The 23,245-nt window shown below is 44.5% G+C and overlaps 1 protein-coding gene across 2 annotated transcripts in view; it reads right to left on the bottom strand.

Moving 5' to 3' along the window:
- Window positions 1–23,245, bottom strand: part of LOC135811667 (fibrillin-1-like) — a 120,575-nt gene that overhangs the window by 76,684 nt on the left and 20,646 nt on the right. The window contains exons 5-11 of one of the 2 annotated variants that reach the window (XM_065324901.1): window positions 22,171–22,302; window positions 9,924–10,055; window positions 6,252–6,383; window positions 5,588–5,719; window positions 4,547–4,678; window positions 3,883–4,014; window positions 1,921–3,003 (exon numbers count right to left, since the gene is read on the bottom strand). In XM_065324901.1, the coding sequence (XP_065180973.1) occupies window positions 2,723–3,003; window positions 3,883–4,014; window positions 4,547–4,678; window positions 5,588–5,719; window positions 6,252–6,383; window positions 9,924–10,055; window positions 22,171–22,302 (1,073 nt within the window). In that variant the 3' untranslated portion in view covers window positions 1,921–2,722. Of the gene's footprint in view, window positions 1–1,920; window positions 3,004–3,882; window positions 4,015–4,546; window positions 4,679–5,587; window positions 5,720–6,251; window positions 6,384–9,923; window positions 10,056–22,170; window positions 22,303–23,245 lie in introns of those variants that run through there. The other variant, XM_065324902.1, reaches the window with a different exon arrangement.

Raw genomic sequence — 23,245 nt, 5'->3', positions numbered from 1 at the left:
CATCCCCCAATAACCGGTTGTGCATACCACAGTGCGGTGTCCGGTTAAAGCTCATTCAAGAACACCATGAGTGTGCAACGGCTGGCCACCCGGGTCGTGATCGAACGTACTTCCGCCTAGCACGTTTTTTCTACTGGCCCCGAATGGGTCTCGATATCAAGAGATTTGTCAAAACCTGTGATCTCTGCCAGCGAGCGAAGGGAGGTCAGCCACGAACAGGGCTTCTCCAGTCACTTCCAATACCTAATAGTCCTTGGCAGGATATCTCAATGGATTTTATTGTTGGATTGCCCCTTACTTCTCGTGGCGTCGACGCAATTTACACCTTTGTGGACCCACTTACGAAGTGCGTACATCTTGTTCCAACAAACTCGAAGATTGATGCTAAGGGCAGCGCTCAACTGTACATTTAAAACGTGTTTCGTCTGCACGGGCTGAGCTCGACCATTGTTTCCGATCGCGATCCACGATTCACTGCAGCTTTTTTCAAAGAAGTATTCTCTCAGCTAGGAACTAAATTGGCATTCAGCACCGCTAACCACCCTCAAACGGATGGTTTGACAGAGAGAGTTAACCGGCAAGTGGGAGATGTTCTAAGAGCATTTGTGAACTTGAGACAGGACAATTGGGATTCGCTTTTACCACTCTGCGAGTTTGCAATTAATAGTTCACTACAGTCATCTGTAGCTAATACACTGTTCTATCTGAACTATGGGTTTGACCCTAAGTCCCGCCCGAATTCATTCTTACGGGAGGGGAAAGGAGTGATTCGGTCGATTGGCTTCATGAGCAGGAAGTAGCACTAAGGATAGCTCGAGATGCAATGCTCGACGCCCAGGCTAGGCAAGCTCTATACGCAGACCAGACGAGAACGCCCAGTGATTTGAAGGTTAGTGATAGCGTTCTTGTCTACAGAGACTTTCTACTGACCCCGGAAGCTCGTGGCCAGCCCTCTCGGAAGTTGCAACCCAAGTGGTTTGGTCCGTATCGTATCCAGGCTAAGATTGGAGCGAATGCTTTTCGCTTGGAACTACCCCGTGAACTTCGCTGCCATCCCGTGTTTAATGTCACTGCTCTTAAACGCTGCGAAGAGAACACGATTCCTGGAAGACACCAACCCCCGCCTCCGCCCTTCACAGATCTAGATGGACACACATGCTTTGTTGTCGAAGCCGTTTTGAATCACCGACACCGCAGTGGTGAGCAACACTTCCTGGTGCATTAGAAGGGTTACCCCAGCAGCGAAGCTACGTGGGAGCCCGCTGGCTACCTATGTGATGAGTCTGGTCGGAATATTAAACCGCCGCAGAACTATCTAGCCTCACAACGACAGCAGCCTTGATCTAACTGGGCTGAGCCATATGCATCTCTTGCTGAGATAGTTAGTAATATGTTATAGACTGATATAGTTTTGCGTCATCTCCTTGTGAGAGTGATAGAGTTGAGTTGGATTACACTTCAATGTGGTTATGCATGTGCATGAGTGATTATTTAATATTCCCCTTTCCACAATTGCATCTCCTAACTGGATTGTGTTATCTAATAGAAACTTGGGTTTCCTATGGGGCCGGGAGAGTGTAATAGTTTTACCTTGACACTTCTTGCTTGTCTTATGGTAACACCTTGTGTTCCTACTGTTCTCACTCCTGCGGTTATCGCCTTTCTTTTGCTTTATAACCTCTGGTTTGAACATCACTCGACGAATTATCCAATCAACCAAGTCTATGCTGTTACACAGTATGTGTATGTAAAGTCAAGGTCACACGACACGGAGCACAATTGAACAAGACAGAAGGGTCGTTGAGAGCCACCAGTAAGCCCATGACATGGATTGGCGGCTGCGATGGTGACTTCTTGGCGCGAGAGCACAATTAAATTACTGTTCTTATTTGAAAGTGAAATGTTCATAGAAAAGGGGAATATACAATACTAGAAGGAGAGGCAAAGTGTTGTAGAAAGATTTATACACCGTGTCAAAAATCATTTCGCACTCTACAGTAAGTGAACGGGTCATAGATAAACCCATTGGACGGAAACGAACACAGTTCTGGAAAGAAGCGCGCAAGCAGGAAGCAACAGGTAAAGAGTAGCAGCTACAGTTAACGAAATGTACCAACTGCCTTATCACCGAATAGGAAAACATTATGCGCGCTGAAACAAGAGAAAAAAACCAAGAGATCGCAGATGAAAATTTGCATGTAAGAATTAATTTCATCAATCACATCAAAGAATACAACTGGTCCATGAAACTGACATTTTTGCATGTCTAAAAGCGGTTGGATGCCCAAACTGAAAACTGGTGCAAATGTGTCGCGACATTTGTGTGGCAAAGCAATGGTGATGGCAATACGACGTGTGCTAACCTACATATGATCCAAAAGTTTATAACCCGATTTACCCAGCATTTGTGAATTGAGCGCTTCTGGAATAGCATAGACCAAATTGATAAAAAATTAGAAATTTAAAAATGGAGAAAGGAATCGCCCGCAAAAGATGCAGAAGGAAGAAAAATACAAGAAAATAATAATGCGACGAACTTTGTATTAAACAGACGGTGAAACATGAGACTGAGAAGAAGGAAGAAGAGAATAGCACGCGACAGACTCCGAACGAGGTAGGATAAGGTGGTTATGGATTTGGCGAACGTATAGCTATACTTCATTGTTCCTGACTGGGGAGATCCGAAGAACTCGAACTGCATGTACGCATCATTGGGTGCGTCCTATTGTATTGTGGAATACACTGCTGTGTCTTGTTGAACTGCAGACTGTGGTGTGTCATATGCTTCATAGATAGTGAGTCGTTTGGTGGTATTCCCGGCTGTGTCCTTCATATTCTGCAAAGCAACAATCCGAGTGGTGCTTTGGGCTAACTGCAATTTCACCCTTCTGTTTTGAACGAGCAGGACTGTAATTATCAGCGCAAAGACGATTATCACTAGGCTGATAGAGATGGCGAAGGTCACAATAGAGACGCAATCACTGCTGGTTAACACGTATGTAGCTTGGGTTTATTCAGTGAATTCGGTGATATCAGTGTCCATAGCAGGAACAAAGACAAACAAAGAAACACGAGAGACGAAACCTGGTTGTTTGCCCCGCATGTACGATTCTTAAAGTACATACTATCGGCAGTGAGTCTACAGATGTGCCAATCCAATCCTGCTTAATATTTTTATAACACAGTTCAAAATCGTTGCCTGACATGTTGATCAAAGCACACTTGAAATGAACGTTATTGCCCGGCACTTATAGTCTACTTGAGTACAATCATGTAGCTCCGCCAAATTGAGGTTCGCAGGACAGGAACCAATTTTACGCCATATTGTCTCCATGAAACTAAAAGAGATTTATGTATGTATTGAATAGAGTGAGTAACGCACTCTGCAAAACACGTCAGAAGCAAAATCCACATGTCATGAATAATCCTAAACGTTCTACAGGACCAACTCATCACAACCACGCGCTCTTCAGCCGAACCATACAGACACCAGCAAGGACACTTCCGTTGAGAGATAATATTGCTCTACGCCTCTAGACAGCTGTTTCGCTCCCTGTCGGAGCTCATCAGTAGAGGATGATAATGATGATAATGGAGGAATGATCATTCTTATACACCAGAAATGGTGCAAGTGCGCGCTTTCCACATATATCAATGGCATATGCAATATTATCTCTCAACGGAAGTGTCCTTGCTGGTGTCTGTATGGTTCGGCTGAAGAGCGCGTGGTTGTGATGAGTTGGAATGCAATGAATTGAAAATATGGCCGAAAGCTCTGTCGCAATATTGAGTTCTACAGGACCTCTCACTATATTCATTGCGTTATAATTATCTGTATAATTTCCACATTTTATAGACATTTCAACTTCAGAAATCACTCACCATCACATGCTGAACCAGCATAACCGGAAAGACAGGAACAAATGTACGATCCGTTCAGATTTAGACATTGCCTGTTTTTATAATTGATCATGTTGTTGCAACTGTGCATGCCTCTTGTACACTCGTCAATGTCTAAACACCCATTGAATAGATAAACATTATCACACAAAACATATTTGCAGACAAACGAAGGCACACATTATACAGTGACACAGGAACGCAAACATACATTCATATAAAATGGATATGCACAGGGAAAACACCAATCAAGTAGCAGCAAAGATTAAAAATCCAATATCATCTACCTCTCGTTTCGGTCCGCAATGAAAATGGAAGTATGAAGTTAGAACAGCAAACCAGGAGCCAAGTTTACTCCCATTCGTTTATTTTTTCGTACTATGAAGGACAAATTAGAGGAGGCCAAAACGGTACGAGTGATGATAAACTGGTCACCAAACGTAACCAGATCATATACAGTTGGCGAGTGGGCCAAAATGGGATAAAAATGACAGGGAGCACTGTCCGTAAGTCAGCCATAACTCATACCATTTTCCTTCTTCCCTTTATTATCTATAATACATTTCGCTCGCTATCCGAGTTCAACTTGGATCAACTGTTTTATTTATGCATGTGATCAAACATGTCAATTTAAGAAATCACTCACCATCACATTCTGAACCAGCATATCCAGGAAGACAGGGACAGATGAAGGATCCTTTCTGATTCAGACATTGTCTGTTTTCAAAATTGATCATGTTGTTGCAGCGGTGCGTGCCTCTTGTACACTCGTCAATGTCTCCACATCCATTGAGTAGATCAACATTATCACACAAAACATATTTGCAGACAAACGAAGGCACACATTATACAGTGACACATGCACGCAAACATACATTCATATAAAATGGATATAAAATAAAAAATAAAAAAATTCGACGGGTTCGCGTACCGGGCAGTTCAAGAACAAGAAGTCGTACAACTCCCTGGTCAAGAACCACCTTTCCGCTTCCGTGGGACGCCACCACCCCATGATCAGGCGTCAGATGCGGCTCCTAAACGGTGGGGGAGGATAGATCAGATCCACCAACCATAGGCCAAAGGCCTAAATCCCATTTGCCACATCCATGATTTACTCATGCCAGGCCACGAGTTCCCAATTATCTGTGGGTCGCAGCACGGTTGGAAAAATCCTTCCGCTTCCAAGCAGGACTTGAACCTGGTACCTCTCGTTCATTAATCATGGTCTTAGACCAACCCACTGTGCCTGCCTGATCTATAAAATGGATATGCACAGGGAAAACACCAATCAAGTAGCAGCAAAGATTAAAAATCCAATATCATCTACCTCTCGTTTCGGTCCGTAATGAAAATGGAAGTATGAAGTTAGAACAGCAAACCAGGAGCCAAGTTTACTCCCATTCGTTTATTTTTTTCGTACTATGAAGGACAAATTAGAGGAGGCCAAAACGGTACGAGTGATGATAAACTGGTCACCAAACGTAACCAGATCATATACAGTTGGCGAGTGGGACAAAATGGGATAAAAATGACAGGGTGCACTGTCCGTAAGTCAGCCATAACTCATACCATTTTCCTTCTTCCCTTTATTATCAATAATACATTTCGCTCGCTATCCGAGTTCAACTTGGATTAACTGTTTTATTTATGCATGTGATCGAACATGTCAATTTAAGAAATCACTCACCATCACATTCTGAACCAGCATATCCAGGAAGACAGGGACAGATGAAGGATCCTTTCTGATTCAGACATTGTCTGTTTTCAAAATTGATCATGTTGTTGCAGCGGTGCGTGCCTCTTGTACACTCGTCAATGTCTCCACATCCATTGAGTAGATCAACATTATCACACAAAACATATTTGCAGACAAACGAAGGCACACATTATACAGTGACACATGCACGCAAACATACATTCATATAAAATGGATATGCACAGGGAAAACACCAATCAAGTAGCAGCGAAGATGAGAATCCGATATCATCTTCCTCTCGTTTCTGTCCGCAATGAAAATGGAAAAATGAAGTTGGAACAGCAAACCAGGAGCCAAGTTTACTCCCATTCGTTTATTATTTTCGTACTATGAACGACAAAAAGTAGAAGGCCAAAACGGTACTAGTGATGATAAACTGGTCACCAAACTTAACCACATCATATACAGGTGGCGAGTGGGACAAAATGGGACAAAATTGCCAAGGAGTACTGTCCGTAAGTTAGCCATAACTCATACCATTTTCCTTCTTCCCTTTATTATACATAATAAATTTGGCTCGCTATCCGAGTTCAACTTGGAAAAACTGTTTAAGTTATGCATGTGATCGAACATTTCAATTTTATAAATCACTCACCATCACATTCTGAACCAGCATATCCAGGAAGACAGGGACAGATGAAGGATCCTTTCTGGTTCAGACATTGTCTGTTTTCATAATTAACCATGGTGTTGCAATTATGTGTGCCTATTGTACACTCGTCAATGTCTCCATATCCATTAGTAGATCCAAATTGTCGAACGCATATTCCGGAGCGTGTGCATCCATATGCCAAAAATTGTACGTTCATGCAATGTCATACAAACACATACACCCACCCACACCCACACCCACACACATACGCACCCACACATATTAGATATTCACTTCACTAATAATTATTATTCTTTCTCGTTTACTTGTAGTGGTTTCCTTGCCGAGCAACTTCTGTGGGTACATACTTTTACTTTTTTTGTAATTCTGAAACTAATTTTGGTGCATCCATCGAAGTATGGTGCGCATGACCCTGAGTTGATCCCAACTCACTACAGAGAATGAAGATACGTGGATTGTGTCGAATACAAAATATGCACATACACAGCACATGCAGCATGCATAGTATTTGTGGACATTATGATGGAAATGCAGAGCAAAGTCCTAATCCAGCAGCATGCAACCAAGAGAGATTTTGAAGTTCACCTACTTCTTGTTGGTGTTGTTGGTATACGTATGAATATGTAGTTTTAAAACGGGCCCATGGTAGGAGCTATGTTCACTTAGTCATTACATGATCTACTTACTTCGTACATAAAAGGGGAACTACACCCAAAAATCAAAACTTCATTATCCGTTGAGTTTTGGATGCTGAGTCGAATGGTGAAGCTCCCACTTCGATCCGACCAAGCGTTCCTGAGATATCTCCGGTTTAAATTGTACTTTCGGGGGAGGGGGGCACGCCATGACGTTATGCGGCCGCGACACACCCCCAAAACGCCCTTCTATGTCATTGAGACTAGCCTGCTTGAGCTAAGCTGAGAAGTACAAGTATTTTGGTATGTAAAAGGAATAGTTCTGACAAAGACGTCCTCACCATGAGCGATTCCGACCTATCAGACGAGCTTGAAAGCTCAGAGCCTGAGCTGAAAATGTTTGGCTTTGGACATGAGCCGAAATTTTCAGGAAAGGATATGGCAGCGCAAGCGGCGGCTTCCATTCGGGCTGTAAATGTGGATGAAGCAGAAATGACTGCGAAGTCGCTAACCATCAGCAACATCTGGGGACCGGTTGGCTGGGCTATTTCGAAATGAAGCGGCAGACCAAAGCAGCTCAGACAAGCCTGACAATCCGTGAGGGTTTTCACAGTATAGTCCTACGTTATGCTCACAAATAGAATCGTTCTCTTCATCATAAATTGTGTGAAATTTTGTATTTGCACAGTACTCAGATCAATAGTCTCCTCACCCGTACCCCTGTACATGGAGTTTGCTGCGTAACACAGTATCTCCGTGCAAATCGTGCAATGTGTATCGGCTCACTTATGCTTTATCTCACATAAGTGGACTGCACCTCAATTCGTCTTGTGGCGAAATACATTTTCACTTTTTGAATGATCACTTAGTCTTTACAGAGTGCTGAGACGTTCTCTTGCATTTCACGTAGCTGTGTACCAACAATTACGCTGTGCACTCTAGCAGCAGCAACAGCACAGTAGCATATTGAGTGCGTTTTGCCCTACTGTGGTGTCTCATAACTGCATTACCGGAACAGCTCTCTGTCCTTCTTGATTATCATTCTAACATGTGTGCACATATCCGCCTGCGCCCCACACACACGAACGCACATGTGCTGACCTTAGTGGGAACATAGTATAGCAGTCACACATGCTCACGCACGCAGACACGCAATTTCAGAAGTGCGTGCGCACACGAGTGCATAAGCATCCAAGTGCCTGTGCACATGCTCGAGCACGCACACATGCGCGCACTTAGGCACTTTGTTGCACACGCACACGTCCTTCAGGATCACTAATGGCAATGCATCTACTACTTGTCGTTTCATTTGCCTCCCACAAGAGGAGAAAATGACATAAGGGAGAACACAAAATAGATGACGTGAATATCTTTGGAATGTTATATTACGTTACACAAAAAAGCACACGCACGTGTGCGCCTGCGCGCGCCCACACACACACTCACGCGCGTGCGCGCACACACACTCTCGCGCGTGCGCGCACACACACACACTCATGCGCGTGCACGCACACACAATAGAAATAATTTCTGTCTCTCACCCGCGTGCGCGCAAACACTCAGGGGCGCGCGCACACACACTTACGCTCGTGCGCGCGCACACACACACTCACACGCGTGCACACACACACAATAATAATAACGTCTGGCTCTCATCTGCATTCATACTGAGAAAACGCAACGAGTTCCTGAATAGGTGTACACTGGTGCCGGTATGCGGATTATCTTCTCTCCTTGAACTGCAGGTCATTGCGTGATGTAGCTTTTCAGCAGTACAATACTGTCCGTTCATACAGAAGAAGAAAAAAAATGCCAGCTAAAGCCGTTGGCGCTGCAAACAGTCCTTCCTATAACCTTTGGGCGGTGGCAATGGTCGTAGCTCAACAGTGAGTCACAGCGATCGATGGTACAGTCGCTCTTGATCTTCTTCCTGTAAAATCAAGAACAGCAATAGCAGACGGGTTCATCGATCCCACGCAGTATAGCCTAGGGAAACAGTCGATCTACTGCCGACAACCTGTCATCAGGCCGGTTTCGGAAAGTTTCACATTTCGTAGTGATGTAGTCCAAAACTATTCTACAAATGCTTTGGAAAAGAAAGAACTACATACAGTAGCTAGTGTTTTTGAAATATTGCACTCACCTCCATCCGCTTTTTGACCGACGCTTCACAGTGTGGCGGGCGAAAAAGGGACACACCACAGTTTCATCCACCAGCCTCCGCAAGGGAAAAGTGCATACTATTCCTCCTGAAAATCCTCCTCTGCCAAATGGCTGGAACCCACGCGAAGGAATTACATTGTAGTCCCGCAATTGTCAAGCAAATAGTTATGTCGCTTGATAGCGGCTATAGTGCACTGCTCGGCCTGTGCCAAGCACAATCCTTCGGAAATTGGTGCAGGTTCTTCCCAGGGGGTTGCCAGTAAGATTATAGTAGCCAACAACACAGCCCGAAGCCATTATGCCAGCAAATACCCTCTTCTTCCATGGACAAACAGAAAAAAAGATGCGAAATCTCAGTGTTTCTGGATCTGGCCAAAGGATCACCAAGTCTCAATGACATCACGGATTTGTGACGTCACGGCTCGGTTCCGAAAAGTACAATTTCAAACTGATATATCTCAGGGACGCTTGGTCGGATCGAAGTGGAACCTTCACCATTCGATTCAGCGTGCAAAATTTACGGACAATTAAGTTTTGATTTTTTGGTGTAGTTTTTATTGCGTTCTTAATGTGAATAATTATGATCAGAGGATAAGCAGCAGGAATCGCCCTTGAATGGTTCTGCGTTGAAATTCACCGCCCTCATCGCCCTATGTGGCCGCCGAAATACATACACGCACTTACCCACAGCAGCAACAAGAGGTTCCCTCGAACAGTGAATTTTTCCTCTGGTTGCTGTTGTGGACAAGTCAGTGTAAGTAACCGGTGGGCCATAGAGAGACCTGGCGGTGATGAGTGTCAACGCAGAATGTGTATATAAATTTGATAGGACAATATAACTTCGGAAATAGCTCACCATCACATTCCGAACCACCATACCCAGGAAGACAGGGACAAATGTAGGAACCGTTCACATTCAGACATTGTCTGTTGTCATAATTGATCAAGTTGTTGCAGTTGTGCGTGCCGCTTGTGCACTCGTCAATATCTGAATGATCATGAATTGATTATAATTGTCGCGCGCCCATACCGGTACACAGGTATCCACGAGAGGATAACACGCAGACATGCATACACAAATCCAGGCACATACACACACACTCACTCACCACACGCACATACACACACACACACACATACACACACACACACAAACAAACACATCTACACACAAATAGAAGCACATTGTACTTACATCGAAAAACAAACGAGCAATGATGCACTGATGGCAATAGTACAAACGATGTTAAAGTGACTCGATAAAGCAGGAGATGGCTTCAAGAAATTGTAAATTGGATAAAAGGATAGTATGGTACATACAAGCCAAACCAAATTCGGATGTTCAGCCAATAGTAATTACGTAAAAACGGAGTGAACAATGAGCTACTATCCGACTGTATATTATCTGCTTACCATGATGGACTGTTAGAAATAACTGGTAACTTATAGATCCTTTTCTCTTTGCAAGTTCTTATCTAATTATATTATTAGAAATAAATGGGAAAATCAGGTCCAATGCCAGAAGAAGGTAATCTAGATGAACCATATTAGAACCCTTTCAGTCATTGTTGAAGTGAGATCGAAAGACGAGTGGAAGTAAGTTGCTGTACCAAGGTCTTCCAAACCTTCGCGACGGAAACCAATAGTCGAAAGTCGCCGGATGTTCCCCACGTTAGTGGCACATCGTATATGCAATTGTCATTGCCATCGGTGTACTGGGAGGTTGGACGGCAGCTCTATCATTTAGAAGACTGCTGATGCTGCTGTTGTGCACACGGGCCATAAGGAAACGGAGTTTGCATTTGAAACGTTCAAGTACAGGGGTCATTGAGAGGCGAGTGAATTATAGGCGTGATATGGGACGGGAAGGGCAGATTGGCTACGCAGCGAACACATCACTTGTGGAGGAAAGTGAGGTGTTGTCGTTGCTAAGGCTTGAATTCAGAGAAGAACGCGTTTGATCCATGGAGCATGTCAGGAGGTATAATGGTGTACTAGCTGTGCTAGTACTTGTTAGCAACAATCCGAACTAGCGCACACACAGACACACTCCCTGTCTCAGCTCCATCCGTCGTGAAGCGGTCGTTCCCGTACTGCTGTATTGGCGCATGGAACTCCCTTCCTGACAGGCTGCTGTCGCAGCGCCCACACAAAACACGTTTTCAGTCATTCAAGACAAAGGTCTACCGACACCTGAGAGACAGCAACTGGTACTGGGCAACAGATTCCCTGTAATTTTTCGAGCTCGTCGCTTGCCGGACCCGCTAATCCGCGTACCTGGCCTTGCTCAGAGTGCTCAGCTGTGTTTTGCATACATGGAAAAACTTGTTATGATTCTTTTCTTTTCTCTGCTTATTCTTTTACCAGGCGTGGGCCATCCCCTGGATTATCAAAATGGGTGCCTTATTATTTTTCTGTTTTTAGCTTGTTTTCTTTACACTTCTTTGTGGGAGTTTCGTTTCAGATCTATTAAAAAAGTTCATAAGTTTTGGTTGATGAAGTTGACATGTACATTGTATATCAGTCCAAACACTGATAATAAACTAAATTAAAAAAGTTCATAAGTTTTGGTTGATGAAGTTGACATGTACATTGTATATCAGTCCAAACAATAAAATCTCTTTTCATCTTGTTTTTATTTTTCTAAACACCTACCGGTACTTTTACCTTCTATTCTACTTCCCCATAGCTAGATCTAGCTTTCCTTTACATTTCTGTTTCTTTTTCCTGGTGCGTGCTTGTGGCATTGAAGCCGAGACCTTTGGTCGGTGGAGCCCCTGGTACCTCACCATCACTGCTGCCCAGTACAGCCCCTGCTCAGTAGCTGTTTGATTTTGTCGACATAATTATAATATTTTACGAGTTGGGTTTGTGAATAATAGTAAAAAAATAAAAAAATAAAAAAAATAAAAAAAACTGCACTGCATTGCTTTGTACTGCATTCAAGACTGACCTCATGCGCTTTGTTTTGCTGCGTAATCATAAATGGCACCAGCCCATCTTGCTGAAAAGAAAAACCAATCTTGTTTGACCTGTTGTGCTCTTACAGACAAACGATCGTTCTTTAGCAGTGTTTCTTTTCCCACCATCCCTCCCTATCCAAATTATTCACACCATCATTATAAATATCGAACACACTAATCGGGTCCACTCTCACAACTGGTGTTATCTAGCTATTTGCTGCGGCTCTGCCTTGCGCTATATAACATCCATTTAGCATTGCATTTTTTCGTTGAGTTAACACCAGCTCTTCTTTGAGCTAATCGCAGCTCTACTTTGAGCTAATCGCAGCTCTACTTTGAGCTAACCGCAGCTCTACTTTGAGCTAACAGCAGCTCTACTTTGAGCTAACCGCAGCTCTACTTTGAGCTAACAGCAGCTCTGCTATGAGCTAACTGCAACTCTGCTCTGAGCTAACACCAGCTCTACTTTGAGCTTCAAACTAGTTGTTTCGAAACCAGCACTCCTCAATCCAAAGATGCCTTTTGTTGACTTTTTTGTTTGAGGGATGGGGCTAAGGTCAGAAAGGGGGGGGGGACTCGTGGTCAGATAGAGATGGCCGAATGGTTCTCGGTTAGCCTCTGGGAGGTTTTGCGTACAATGCTGGAGATCTGCAAGCCTCACCTAAGGCCGCGGTCACACCAAATAAACCGTTTTCCGCTTGCGCTGAAAGTGGCGTGTGCTGAATGGGGCGGTTGGTCACACCACAGCGCGAAATCGGCTGGATTTTGTTGTGTGCTAAAGTTTTTTTTCTTCCCGCTCATTTTTGAATATGATTTTCTCTTGTTTTCACGTGGCAAACAACAGAGTTTTGTTGCTGGGCATTGGAGAGGAGTTTCATTGGAATCAAAGTTCTTGTTTGAAAGATTGAGGGAGGTTTGAGAGTCGTGAGTTTGTTGTGCAGCCATGGATCCTGAAACTAGACGCCGTGTTGTTGTCTGCACTTCCCGTCCGCCTTCTCCAGCACACTTCTTCAGCTCGTCCAAGATCCACGCTCTCTTTCTGGTATTCTTTTTCATAGTGGTCTCATGCTTGGTTTTTGCTTCAAACCAAAGCTCCAGTAGTCTCCGCTCCAGTGCTACTGTCCACAATTCCATGATGACCGACAAAAAGGCAAGGAGAGAAGTTTCACCAACAACGAAACCAACAACGAAAGCCGAAAGGTGGCAGAACACGATGCAAGCTGCAAGATGCGCTTTGAACGAATATATTTTTCCCGCCACTGCGCCAGAATGGCTGAAAGTGGCTGAATCCATTCAGCGCTCCCATTCAGCGCTTTGAAAACGGCTGACTGCTGAAAAAGGCTGAATCCGAAAATTCAGCCGTTTCCGTAGCGACGATGACGTCAAAAAGCGCTTTTTCCGCTGAATGGCTGAATCGCGCTTGGTGTGACCGCGGCCTTAGCCAGGAATATACCCAATGCAATAATTACAAGCGCTGATAAACCAGCTAGCTACTTCCTCAATTGGCTAAAAATATACACCGGCAGATAGTAGAACATCTCTTCTAGCACTGAAGACATGTCCCCCATCATCCTTTTTGGGTTTTCTTGAAATAAGCAATTTTGAATTTTTCCACTCGACGATTCTGAATTACGTCCAAACTCATACCAGCGCAGGACAGATCGCCCCTCCGCGAGGTGTAGTCAGAAATTTCTCCTCCAACGCCACTCCCCACGCTGCATAACAAAGAGTAATGTTGACTCTGACAAGGAAAAGCAGCGGTGAACAATTTTCACTCCAAACGACAAGCTACTCCTTGCGCCACCAGCATTATTCGATGCAACAGTTGATGCAAAAGTGACGGGATTTTTCCGCGTGTAGTTTCTGGATTTCACTGCAAGTTGAATGATGAAATCACGTGTATCGTGACGTAGAATAATGCTTTCTTGTGCACGACACAATGCACACGATCGTTCCTGAGGCGCTATTCGAAACGGACTATGCGGAAGGAGGTAAGATGCATGATATTTCTTGCATGCTCTGCCCAGAACATGCAGAAACTATCGTTATAGCGCAAGCAGTTTTGCATTGGCAAGAATTCTTAGAGACATTTGCTCTTGGAGTAAGGCAAGGTTTCATTTTTTCACACTAGAGAGGTTAAGTTACACGTTTTTTGCCCTTTTTCAAAACGCGGTGCAAATCTCACGTTACGTGTAATTTTTAGAGGTTAAGTTACACGTGCGACCTGACGTGAAATTTTGCCTGGCAGGATTCGGGTTTAGTTCGCACAAATATCAAATCTTCCAACAAACTCGATAAAACTGGATATAATTCCGAAACCTCACACAAATTCGGACGGAATAACCAAGCGAAACCTCCAAAAACTCACGTCATGAACTTACGTGCGGGGCAGTCAACTCACGTAAAACACGTCAAATTTTACGTGAGTTTTTTCCCATTTTGACGTAAAGGTTCACGGACGTAAGACTTTTACGTGAAACTTATCCTCTCTACTATCCTCGTTTATCCCGAACATGGTTCAACAGGCACTACGGCTAGTTTATATTCTGATGATCCATGTAGGTCTGCAACAGCAAGGAATGGCCGTGGCCTATGCCATCAAGGTCGCTTGGAGTTGACCAGCGCGCATCCTACCCTGGTTGACTTGGGGTATGTGGCGCGCCCACATGGCAGATTTCTTACGTCATTAACAAAGTGATTTGACCCTACTCGCCGTAGTCTCTGTGCTGCATGTTGAGGGAAAGTCCCGGATGGAAGGCCTACAACACGACATGCGTGCTCTTTAACTGGAAATCAAGATGCACTTGATCCGATCTAGATCAACAGGCGATCCATATGAATGCAGGTGCGCTTGATCAAGGTGACTGGGAACGACTGCTCAATCGTGAACTACGAGACCTGGCATTCTTGTGTCACGAGGCACGTGATTTCATCATCCCTCTCGCACTATAATCCAAAAGCTACAAGTAAACATTCAGTGAAACCCATTATTCTAACGAGGCGCATATAAATGTACATATTATAACGATTTCCCAAAATTGACTGGTTTACGTTTACCAAAGGTAACAATTCTCACTCATTGTTAAGGCTCAATAGGACGTTGTATTTATCGCTGGCCAAGCGCAGCGACATAGGTGAGAAATGATTTCTCGCGAAATATTTTCAGTTGCAAATATGCCATCTGGTGTGTTCTTTATTGTTGCTTCTTTTCCTGACTTCTTCAGTCAGTTTTGAGTCTCACCAGTGTCGCTGCCCTCCTATCCTGCATTTCTGTGCATATGACCATTGCTTTTTATCACTGTTTGCCGTGATGTGCTTGCCATGCCTCCATGATGCCTTATCGCCATTGGGGATATACACCCGGTTTTTCCCTCACAACTGCGTCCGTAGGCGTGAGGTTTTTTTCATGCTGGCTCGGTCCAGAAAAATTAATCCGACGGTCCCAAGTGGTTCTGCATCACGGCTTATTTCTGCTATCCACAGGCACGCCTATTCTATCTGACAAACTCTGTTCTCAGTCCTTGCTTCCATCCCTCCATCGTTATCCGGTTCACATCTGGCTGCGGACAACTAACCTTCAGCCACATCTGGCTGCGGCCAACTACCTTTCACTTTGTGTGCTGTCGCTATTGCTGTCTATGTCTCTGTGTATGCCAGTATATATGGAGCGAGAAAGTATACGTATATATTTCTGTATAGCTATCTCTATTTTAACGACAGATTTTAACCTTAATCAGGCCAATGTTCCCAAAAGGGAACATGTTTTTCTTCTTTGTATTTGAGGTACTTGCAGTAGTAATTTTTAGTTTTTCTGCACTGTTTTTGTTTCTATGCATAACTGGAAGCTTGCTGATCATGAATAACCAAGTACTTGGTGGGTTTCGGAATTTTTCAAATTCCTCAATATTAGACCAAATGGCGGTAATTCTTGGTATTCGTATGAACGTTAGAAATGTTCACTATTGATGTAGAAAACAGCTTTTTTCAGGCCAAACTCTATATGAGATGTGCTCCCCGGTCCTTTGGCAATACAACTGGCCTAAAAAATCAAGAGAAATTTGGTAATATTACATAAACACCCTGCGTCTTTCTTTGATGTTCCCAAAAGGGAACGTTGGCCGGATTCGATACCCAAATGTACCCTATTATGGTAAGTTCTCTGGAATCAAGCCATGCCCACATATCCCTTGTCTGAAGTATTGAGGAAGGTGAATATAACCGGAATGGAGACTTTTCAAGTTTCCATGGTGCCTTGAAAATCTCCATGGCAACCATAATTTTGTCGAACGGCTATTTAGCAATGCGTGGAATGAACCGAGGAGTCGCCTCCAAGGGGGTTGATTCGGCACCGATCGATACAAAGTCCCTAAGTCATTTGTTTTGTCTTTTTCGAAACTAGAACCACTCGTTCAATAGACGTTACAAATTACAGAGGCTTCATGCATTCATCCTGATCCGTTGCTGCTTTTCCCGCTCGCGGTAGAATTTTTGTCAAAAAATAGCGTATTATTTGTAGTAAGGTATGGCTGATGGAGCTTTCTACGGGAGGAGAGTCCTTCCTAAAAGGACATCCAGAATAGTTACACTGCTGGAAGCTGAGGAAGCTGTTGAGAACTCGGATCAACCTGAGAACCTGGTCATTTTGCCGCCGAGCACTGGTGACGCAAATGTCGATAGCGATGTTGAGGACGGGCGTGATGATTTACTGGATGACGACCATATCATGGAACCTGCAGGAGAGATGGAGCTAGATGAGTACGAGTCTGAGGATGAAGATTATGAAGTTCATGGCTCTGATGATAGCGAGGATGAGGGTAGTGGTGAGCCTGCGGCAAAGCGTACACCCGCGGGTGCGACACGCTGGATGAAGAGGACTGCTTTCGACACCATCCTTCCTGAAATGGAACTGCCCTCATTTATTGACGATCATCCTGAACTTATAACGGCGTCGCCTATGGATCTCTGGCGAGGAATATACACACCTGCACTCATCGAGAAGATTGTAGATCAATCATTACTGTATGCAGCACGGGAAAAAAACAACGACAGCTTCGGCTTGGAGGCAGTAGATCTGGAGAGATTTCTAGGAATCCTTCTTCTTTCTGGTTACCACACTTTGCCAACTGAGAGCGACTATTGGTCAACGCAACCAGACCTCGGAGTACCACTTGTACAAACAGCGATGAGCCGTAACCGATTCCGATCAATCAAACAATACCTTCACTTTGTGGACAACCAAGCTCTACAAGAAGGAAATAAAGTGGCAAAGGTGGCTCCGCTATATGACAGCCTCAACGAGCAGCTGGTAAAGTGGAACATCTTCCATCCTCTGCTGAGTATCGACGAGTCGATGGTCCCATATTTTGGCAAACACAGTGCGAAGATGTTCATAAAGGGGAAGCCCATCCGGTTCGGCTACAAAATTTGGTGTTTGTGTGGAAGTGATGGATTCCCGTACCACTTGCAAATTTACACCGGTCGCCAGGAAGGCAGGCCAGTGAGTCCACTGGGCCTGAGAGAGGTTGGCGACATGGTCGATGTAATTCGAGTCCACTCCGACACCTGTTAATTCATCGAATTATTCTTCGACAATTTCTTCACCAGCTACAGCCTTTTGGAAATCCTGGCCGAGAAAAACATGCGTGCAGTCGGTACTGTTCGGGACAACCGCACTGGAGGTGCTAACCAGCGTTTGGTCTCAACAAAAGAGCTCAAGAAGAAGGCCCGAGGCACATTTGATTACCGCTGCAACGGAACCGTGTTCATCTGCAAGTGGAATGACAATTCTGTCGTGAATGCCGCCAGCAACTATGCCACACACGAGCCCCTTGCCACTGTGAAAAGGAGGGTGAAGAATGTGTCTAACACCACTGTCACCCAGCCACATCTCATCCAACTCTATAACAAGGGAATGGGCGGTGTGGATCTTTTCGATCGGCTCCTGGGTTCTTATCGCCCACGCATCTCCGGCAAGAAGTGGTACTGGGCATTATTTGTCAACCACCTGAATGCGACCGTTGTAGCTGCTTGGCGTCTGCACTGCAAGGTTCACGAGAAGCCTATGTCCCACATCGAGTTTCGTCGTGAGATCACCGTCAGTTTGTTGAAAACCGACCTTCGCCCAGAACCACGAGTATCCGGACTTCCGGTGGATGTGAGATATGATGGCGTCGGACACACAAGAGAGTCGACAACCCAAGGTCGTTGTAAGGTTTGCAAGCGAAACACGAGATGCAAATGCTCCAAGTGTGGTGTTCGGCTGCATTTCGATCATGGTGCCAACTGCAACGAGTTGTGTCACACACGCTAGGTCGAGATCCGCAGCCCTGATCCGCCAAGTAGCATCTATGGGCACTCCGTGAAGACAATCTCATGATTTATATCTTCACAACTATTGTTTTATGTTTGCATTGCTCCACAAAAGCTTTCGCAGCAAAATAATTCATTTTAATCTGCCGTATCAACCTCGCATAAAAATCAGGGTGATTTTGGTACCCGATCCGGCCAACGTTCCCTTTTGGGAACATATACATATTTCCATAACGCCTTGTCATATTTAGATCAAACTTATAGACATTCTTAATTGGTTCAATACAGTCCAAGATAACCAAAAAAAGTTCTCACAATTGAATGATTTCTGGTGTTGGCCAAATTAAGGTTAACTCGTTCCACTTAGCACTTTGTTATATGGCTATTACAGTAGAAACGAAGATGAAAATCACAAAATCATCTAGCTCTCGTTTCTGTCCACAATGAAAGTGGACGTATGAAGTTAGAACAGCAGACCAGGAAGCAAGTTTATTCCCATTCGTCTATTTCCCTCCTACTATGAAGGACAAAAAGTAGGAGGACTAAACGGTACGAGTGATGATTAATTTAAGGTGGCACATCACCCAAAAATGCTAAAAAATCCTTATCTCCCCGAAGTGGATTTTGAGGTCAATCGGTTGCACCAATCCGAAGTTATGGATCATTGAAGTTGCGCTATGCAATTGTTATTGAATACCAAAATTTGAAAAACATCAAATTTTAGGAAATTATGATGAAACATCAAAACAGTGCTGGATTTCGCTCAAATTCGCACCGTCTGCGGAGAAAGACACATTGCTTTGACTGCCTCGGTTACAAAACCAGATGTTCCACGCGCTGCTCTTTTTCTCCAAAATCACGATTTTCACTATTTTTCGAAAGTTGAGGACGACGGTTGGCCTTCTTGTAGTTTTAGAACGACAGGACGTCTAGAACTGTCAGCTGGTTTTTGTAGCATTGTCGATAACTTCATAGAGAGACAATGGGCAACAAGAGAAAGGGCAGTCGTCGTTACAAGGGCAGAAAGCGAGCTTTCAAGGGAAATCAATTCGCTGCTCCACCTGCTTTGAATAACCAAATTCCATCGAGTGACTCTGAATCTGAGAGCGATCGCAGTTTACCTGAAGACGTTCCACCACTTCTACTGGAGACCGTTTCCGATGATGAGGACGATAATGATGATGAAGGTGGTGATTCGGATGCTATCTGTGCTGCAGACGGGTTTGATGAGGATGGAGATGATGTGGAGCAGCCTGATGATCATTGCTCACAAGGAAATCGAATAATCCATTTGCCATCACTGCAAGCCCTGGTCGCTGATAGCTGTGTGTGCTCAGTTTGCAACGCAAACTGAGCTCGTGGAGTCAGGCAGATCGTGGAGTCAGGCAGATCTGGCCTAGCCACGACTTTGACTTTGTCCTGTGATGACTGTGGAGCTGAGACAACTTCTCGAATGGCAGAGACACCTGTGGGGAAGAAATTCTGTGAGGTCAACAGAAAGAGCGTGCTTGCCATGCGTCTTATTGGTAGATCGCGGGAAGCCCTGTGCAAGATCTGTGCAATCCTTGACATTCCACCTCCTGTAGCCAGCAGTGCTTTCCTGAAACATAGGGATGCACTCCATGCAGCAGCAAAGAAAGTAGCCAACCGCAGCATGGCCACAGTTGCCGACGCACTGAGAAGTGTCGAGTCTAAAGGGGAGCCGGTAGACATCGCAGTCACAACAGATGGTACCTGGATGAAGAGGGGATTCAGCTCGCTCTATGGTGTCCAGACTTCGATTGCCTGCGACGGTCCACAAAGTTGTGGATGTTGAGATTTTGTCTCGGCACTGCTCAGCCTGCACACAATGGTCAGTGAAGAAGAAGAATGGCACTGTTTCGGCAGCCAAGTATGACGAGTGGCTTGCGGGGCACAAGGAAACTTTCCTGGCCAACACTACTGTATCCTCACCCAGCATGGAGACTGAAGCAGTGAAGAAGATATGGAGCAGATCTGTGGAGAAGCACAACCTCAGGTACACTACGAACAGTGGTGACGGCGACAGCAAGGGCCACAGAGCTGTCCAGGAGATAAAGGTGAATGGCGACACGGAGATCAAGAAGGAAGAATGCGTCGGCCATGTCCAGAAGCGTGTCGGCAGAAACCTGCGTGACCTGAAGTCCCGTCTCGGCTCCCAGAAGTTGTCTGATGGGAAGAGTATTGGTGGCAGAGGAAGGTTGACTGATGCGCTGATCAACTCCATGCAGATCTATTGCGGCATGGCCATACGGGGGGAATTCATGGTCAGTGACAGTTATGGCACGGGCGATATGGGCATCATTTTGTCTTACCTTCTCCACTCACCAGATGCCCAAGCATGACTTTTGTCCTGTTGGCTCCACTTCCTGGTATGGATGGCAGAATGCCTACAGCCACCCCAAGAGTCTGTCACCCGCAATCCGTGATGCCGTGAAACCTATTTACGTACGTCTGGCCGAGCGAAGTTTGTTGGAGCGTTGTACACGTGGTGCCACCCAGAACGCCAATGAATCGATCAACAGACTCATCTGGCAGATCTGCCCAAAGGAGCTATTCTGCAGCGCCAAGGTGGTTGAAACAGCTGTGTATTTGGCTGTCATCATCTTCAATGATGGATACGAACAACTGGAAGCCATATTGGCCGAAATGGCATGCAGCTCGGGCACCCTCACAAGTAGTGCACTGCAGGGTCTCGACCGCAAGAAGCAGTACCACAAGGCCAGAAAGTCATCCTCAAGTGAGCAAGATGTAAGGAAGCGTCGACGAGCCCAAAAGAAGGGGTTTGGTAATGCAGCTGCTGAGCGAGAGGGTGTAATGTACACTGCGGGTGGATTTTAGATGGCCCAACATACATAGCTTTTTAGATTTTTCTAGGACATGGCGAAAGTATTTCCCGCATAACTTTAGTGCTATTCATGCTAGAAAAGCAAACCTCATATGTAGTCACATCTGCTTTAAATTTCCCAGGTGCCGACCCTCTCATTTCTTGTGAAGAAAGAAGCAGAAAATGCATTTGATGTCTTCAAACATTATGATCGTTTTCTTACGGCCGGAAACAAAACTTTGGTCTGATTGTAGTCTGCTTCTTTGTTTCCTTCTGTCAAATATAGGAGGTTCGGCACCTCAACATAACTGCATAGAGTCTGTAATTTGAAAAATATCATTATTCACAACTGTTTTCAGTACATTCTGCCGAAAATTTGTCAAACATCGCAAGATCGCTAATTTCCATTTTTGAATTTACATGAAAGATTGGAACGTATTCACGTATGTGCCTACTAATGCTGTCAATCTCCTCCCTGGACCACCAGGGAGCCACCCTGAAAATTTGAACTGAATCCAATGTTCTAGTGCTGAGTTACACCCGGAAATGTCCACGGACTTGTGATTTTTGGCCCATTTGAGTGATGTGCCAGAAGATGAAAATCGCAACATCATCTAGCTCTCGTTTCTGTCCACAATGAAAGTAGAAGTATGAAGTTAGAACAGCAGACCAGGAAGCAAGTTTATTCCCATTCGTCTATTTCCCTCGTACTATGAAGGACAAAAATAGGAGGACTAAACGGTACGAGTGATGATTAACTGGTCACCAAACGTAACCATAATATTATCATATACAGTTGGCGAGGGCGGCAAAATGGGAAAAAAACTGACAAGTGGTACTGTCCGTCAGTTAGCAATAACTGGTACCATTTTCGTTTCTTTCTTTTTTATCCATTAATAGAATTGGCTCGCTATCCGAGTTCAACTAGGAAGAACTTTTTTTCGTTATGCATGTGATCAAACATTTCAATTTTAGAAATCACTCACCATCACATGCTGAACCAGCATATCCAGGAAGACAGGGACAGATGTAGGATCCTTCCTGATTCAGACAATGTCTGTTTTCATAATTGGTCATGGTGTTGCAATTGTGTGTGCCTCTTGTACACTCGTCAATGTCTCCATATCCATGAATAGATTAAAATTGTTGCACACATATTCCGGTGAGTGTGCATCCACATGCACAAAACATACACGTTCAGACATACAAACAAATACAAACACCCCCCCACATCCACACCCACACACGCACGCATCCACACTTCTTAGGTATTCATTTGAATAATATTCTTTTAAATAGTGGTTTCCTTGCCGAGCAACCTACGTGGAGCAATATTTTTTCTTTTTTCTGAAACTAACTTCGGTGCATCCATCGAGCTATGACGCTCATGATCTTGAGTTTAGGTCAAAGGGTCCCATGACGACACTCGTTTCTAACACACTACAGAGACTGTAGATAAGGACGGTTGTGTAGAATACCAAAAAAATACACGGACACAGCACATGCAGCATTCATTGTATTTTCGGACATTATAATGAAAATGCAACGCATGCAGCCAAGTTGGATATTTAAGATCACCTATTTCTTGTTGGTATACGTAGGAATATGCAGTTTTAAAAGTGACCATGACGGGAGCTATGTTCACTTTACATTATCAACTTACTTCTTATATTTTTAAAAAAATTCACGGTTTGCCGTGAGACTCGGTTTCTCTATTTAGAAGCCAAGTTTTCCGCATCCTATATTAAACATTGAGTTATTAATGTGAAGATGACCCCCCAACCTTCCGCATCCTATATTAAACATTGCGTCATTAATGTGAAGATCATCAGAGGATAAGCAGCAGCAATCGGAAAGGTTCTGCGTTGAAATTCACCAGCATCATCTCCCTCTGTGGCCGACCAAATGCGTAAACTCACTTGACCACAGCGGCAACAAGAGGTTCCTTCGAACGTTGAAGTTTCCCTCTGGTTGCTGTTGTGGACAAGGCACTGTATGTGCCGGACAAAGAGCGAACTGGTGGTGGTGAATGTAAATACAGACTGTGTACATGAATGGGTA

This window comes from Sycon ciliatum, chromosome 3, assembly GCF_964019385.1.
Source record: "Sycon ciliatum chromosome 3, ocSycCili1.1, whole genome shotgun sequence".
In the NCBI taxonomy this organism is placed as follows: Eukaryota; Metazoa; Porifera; class Calcarea; order Leucosolenida; family Sycettidae; genus Sycon; species Sycon ciliatum.
Note: the sequence above shows the minus strand (reverse complement) of the source record. Positions and strands in the feature narration are given on the sequence as shown.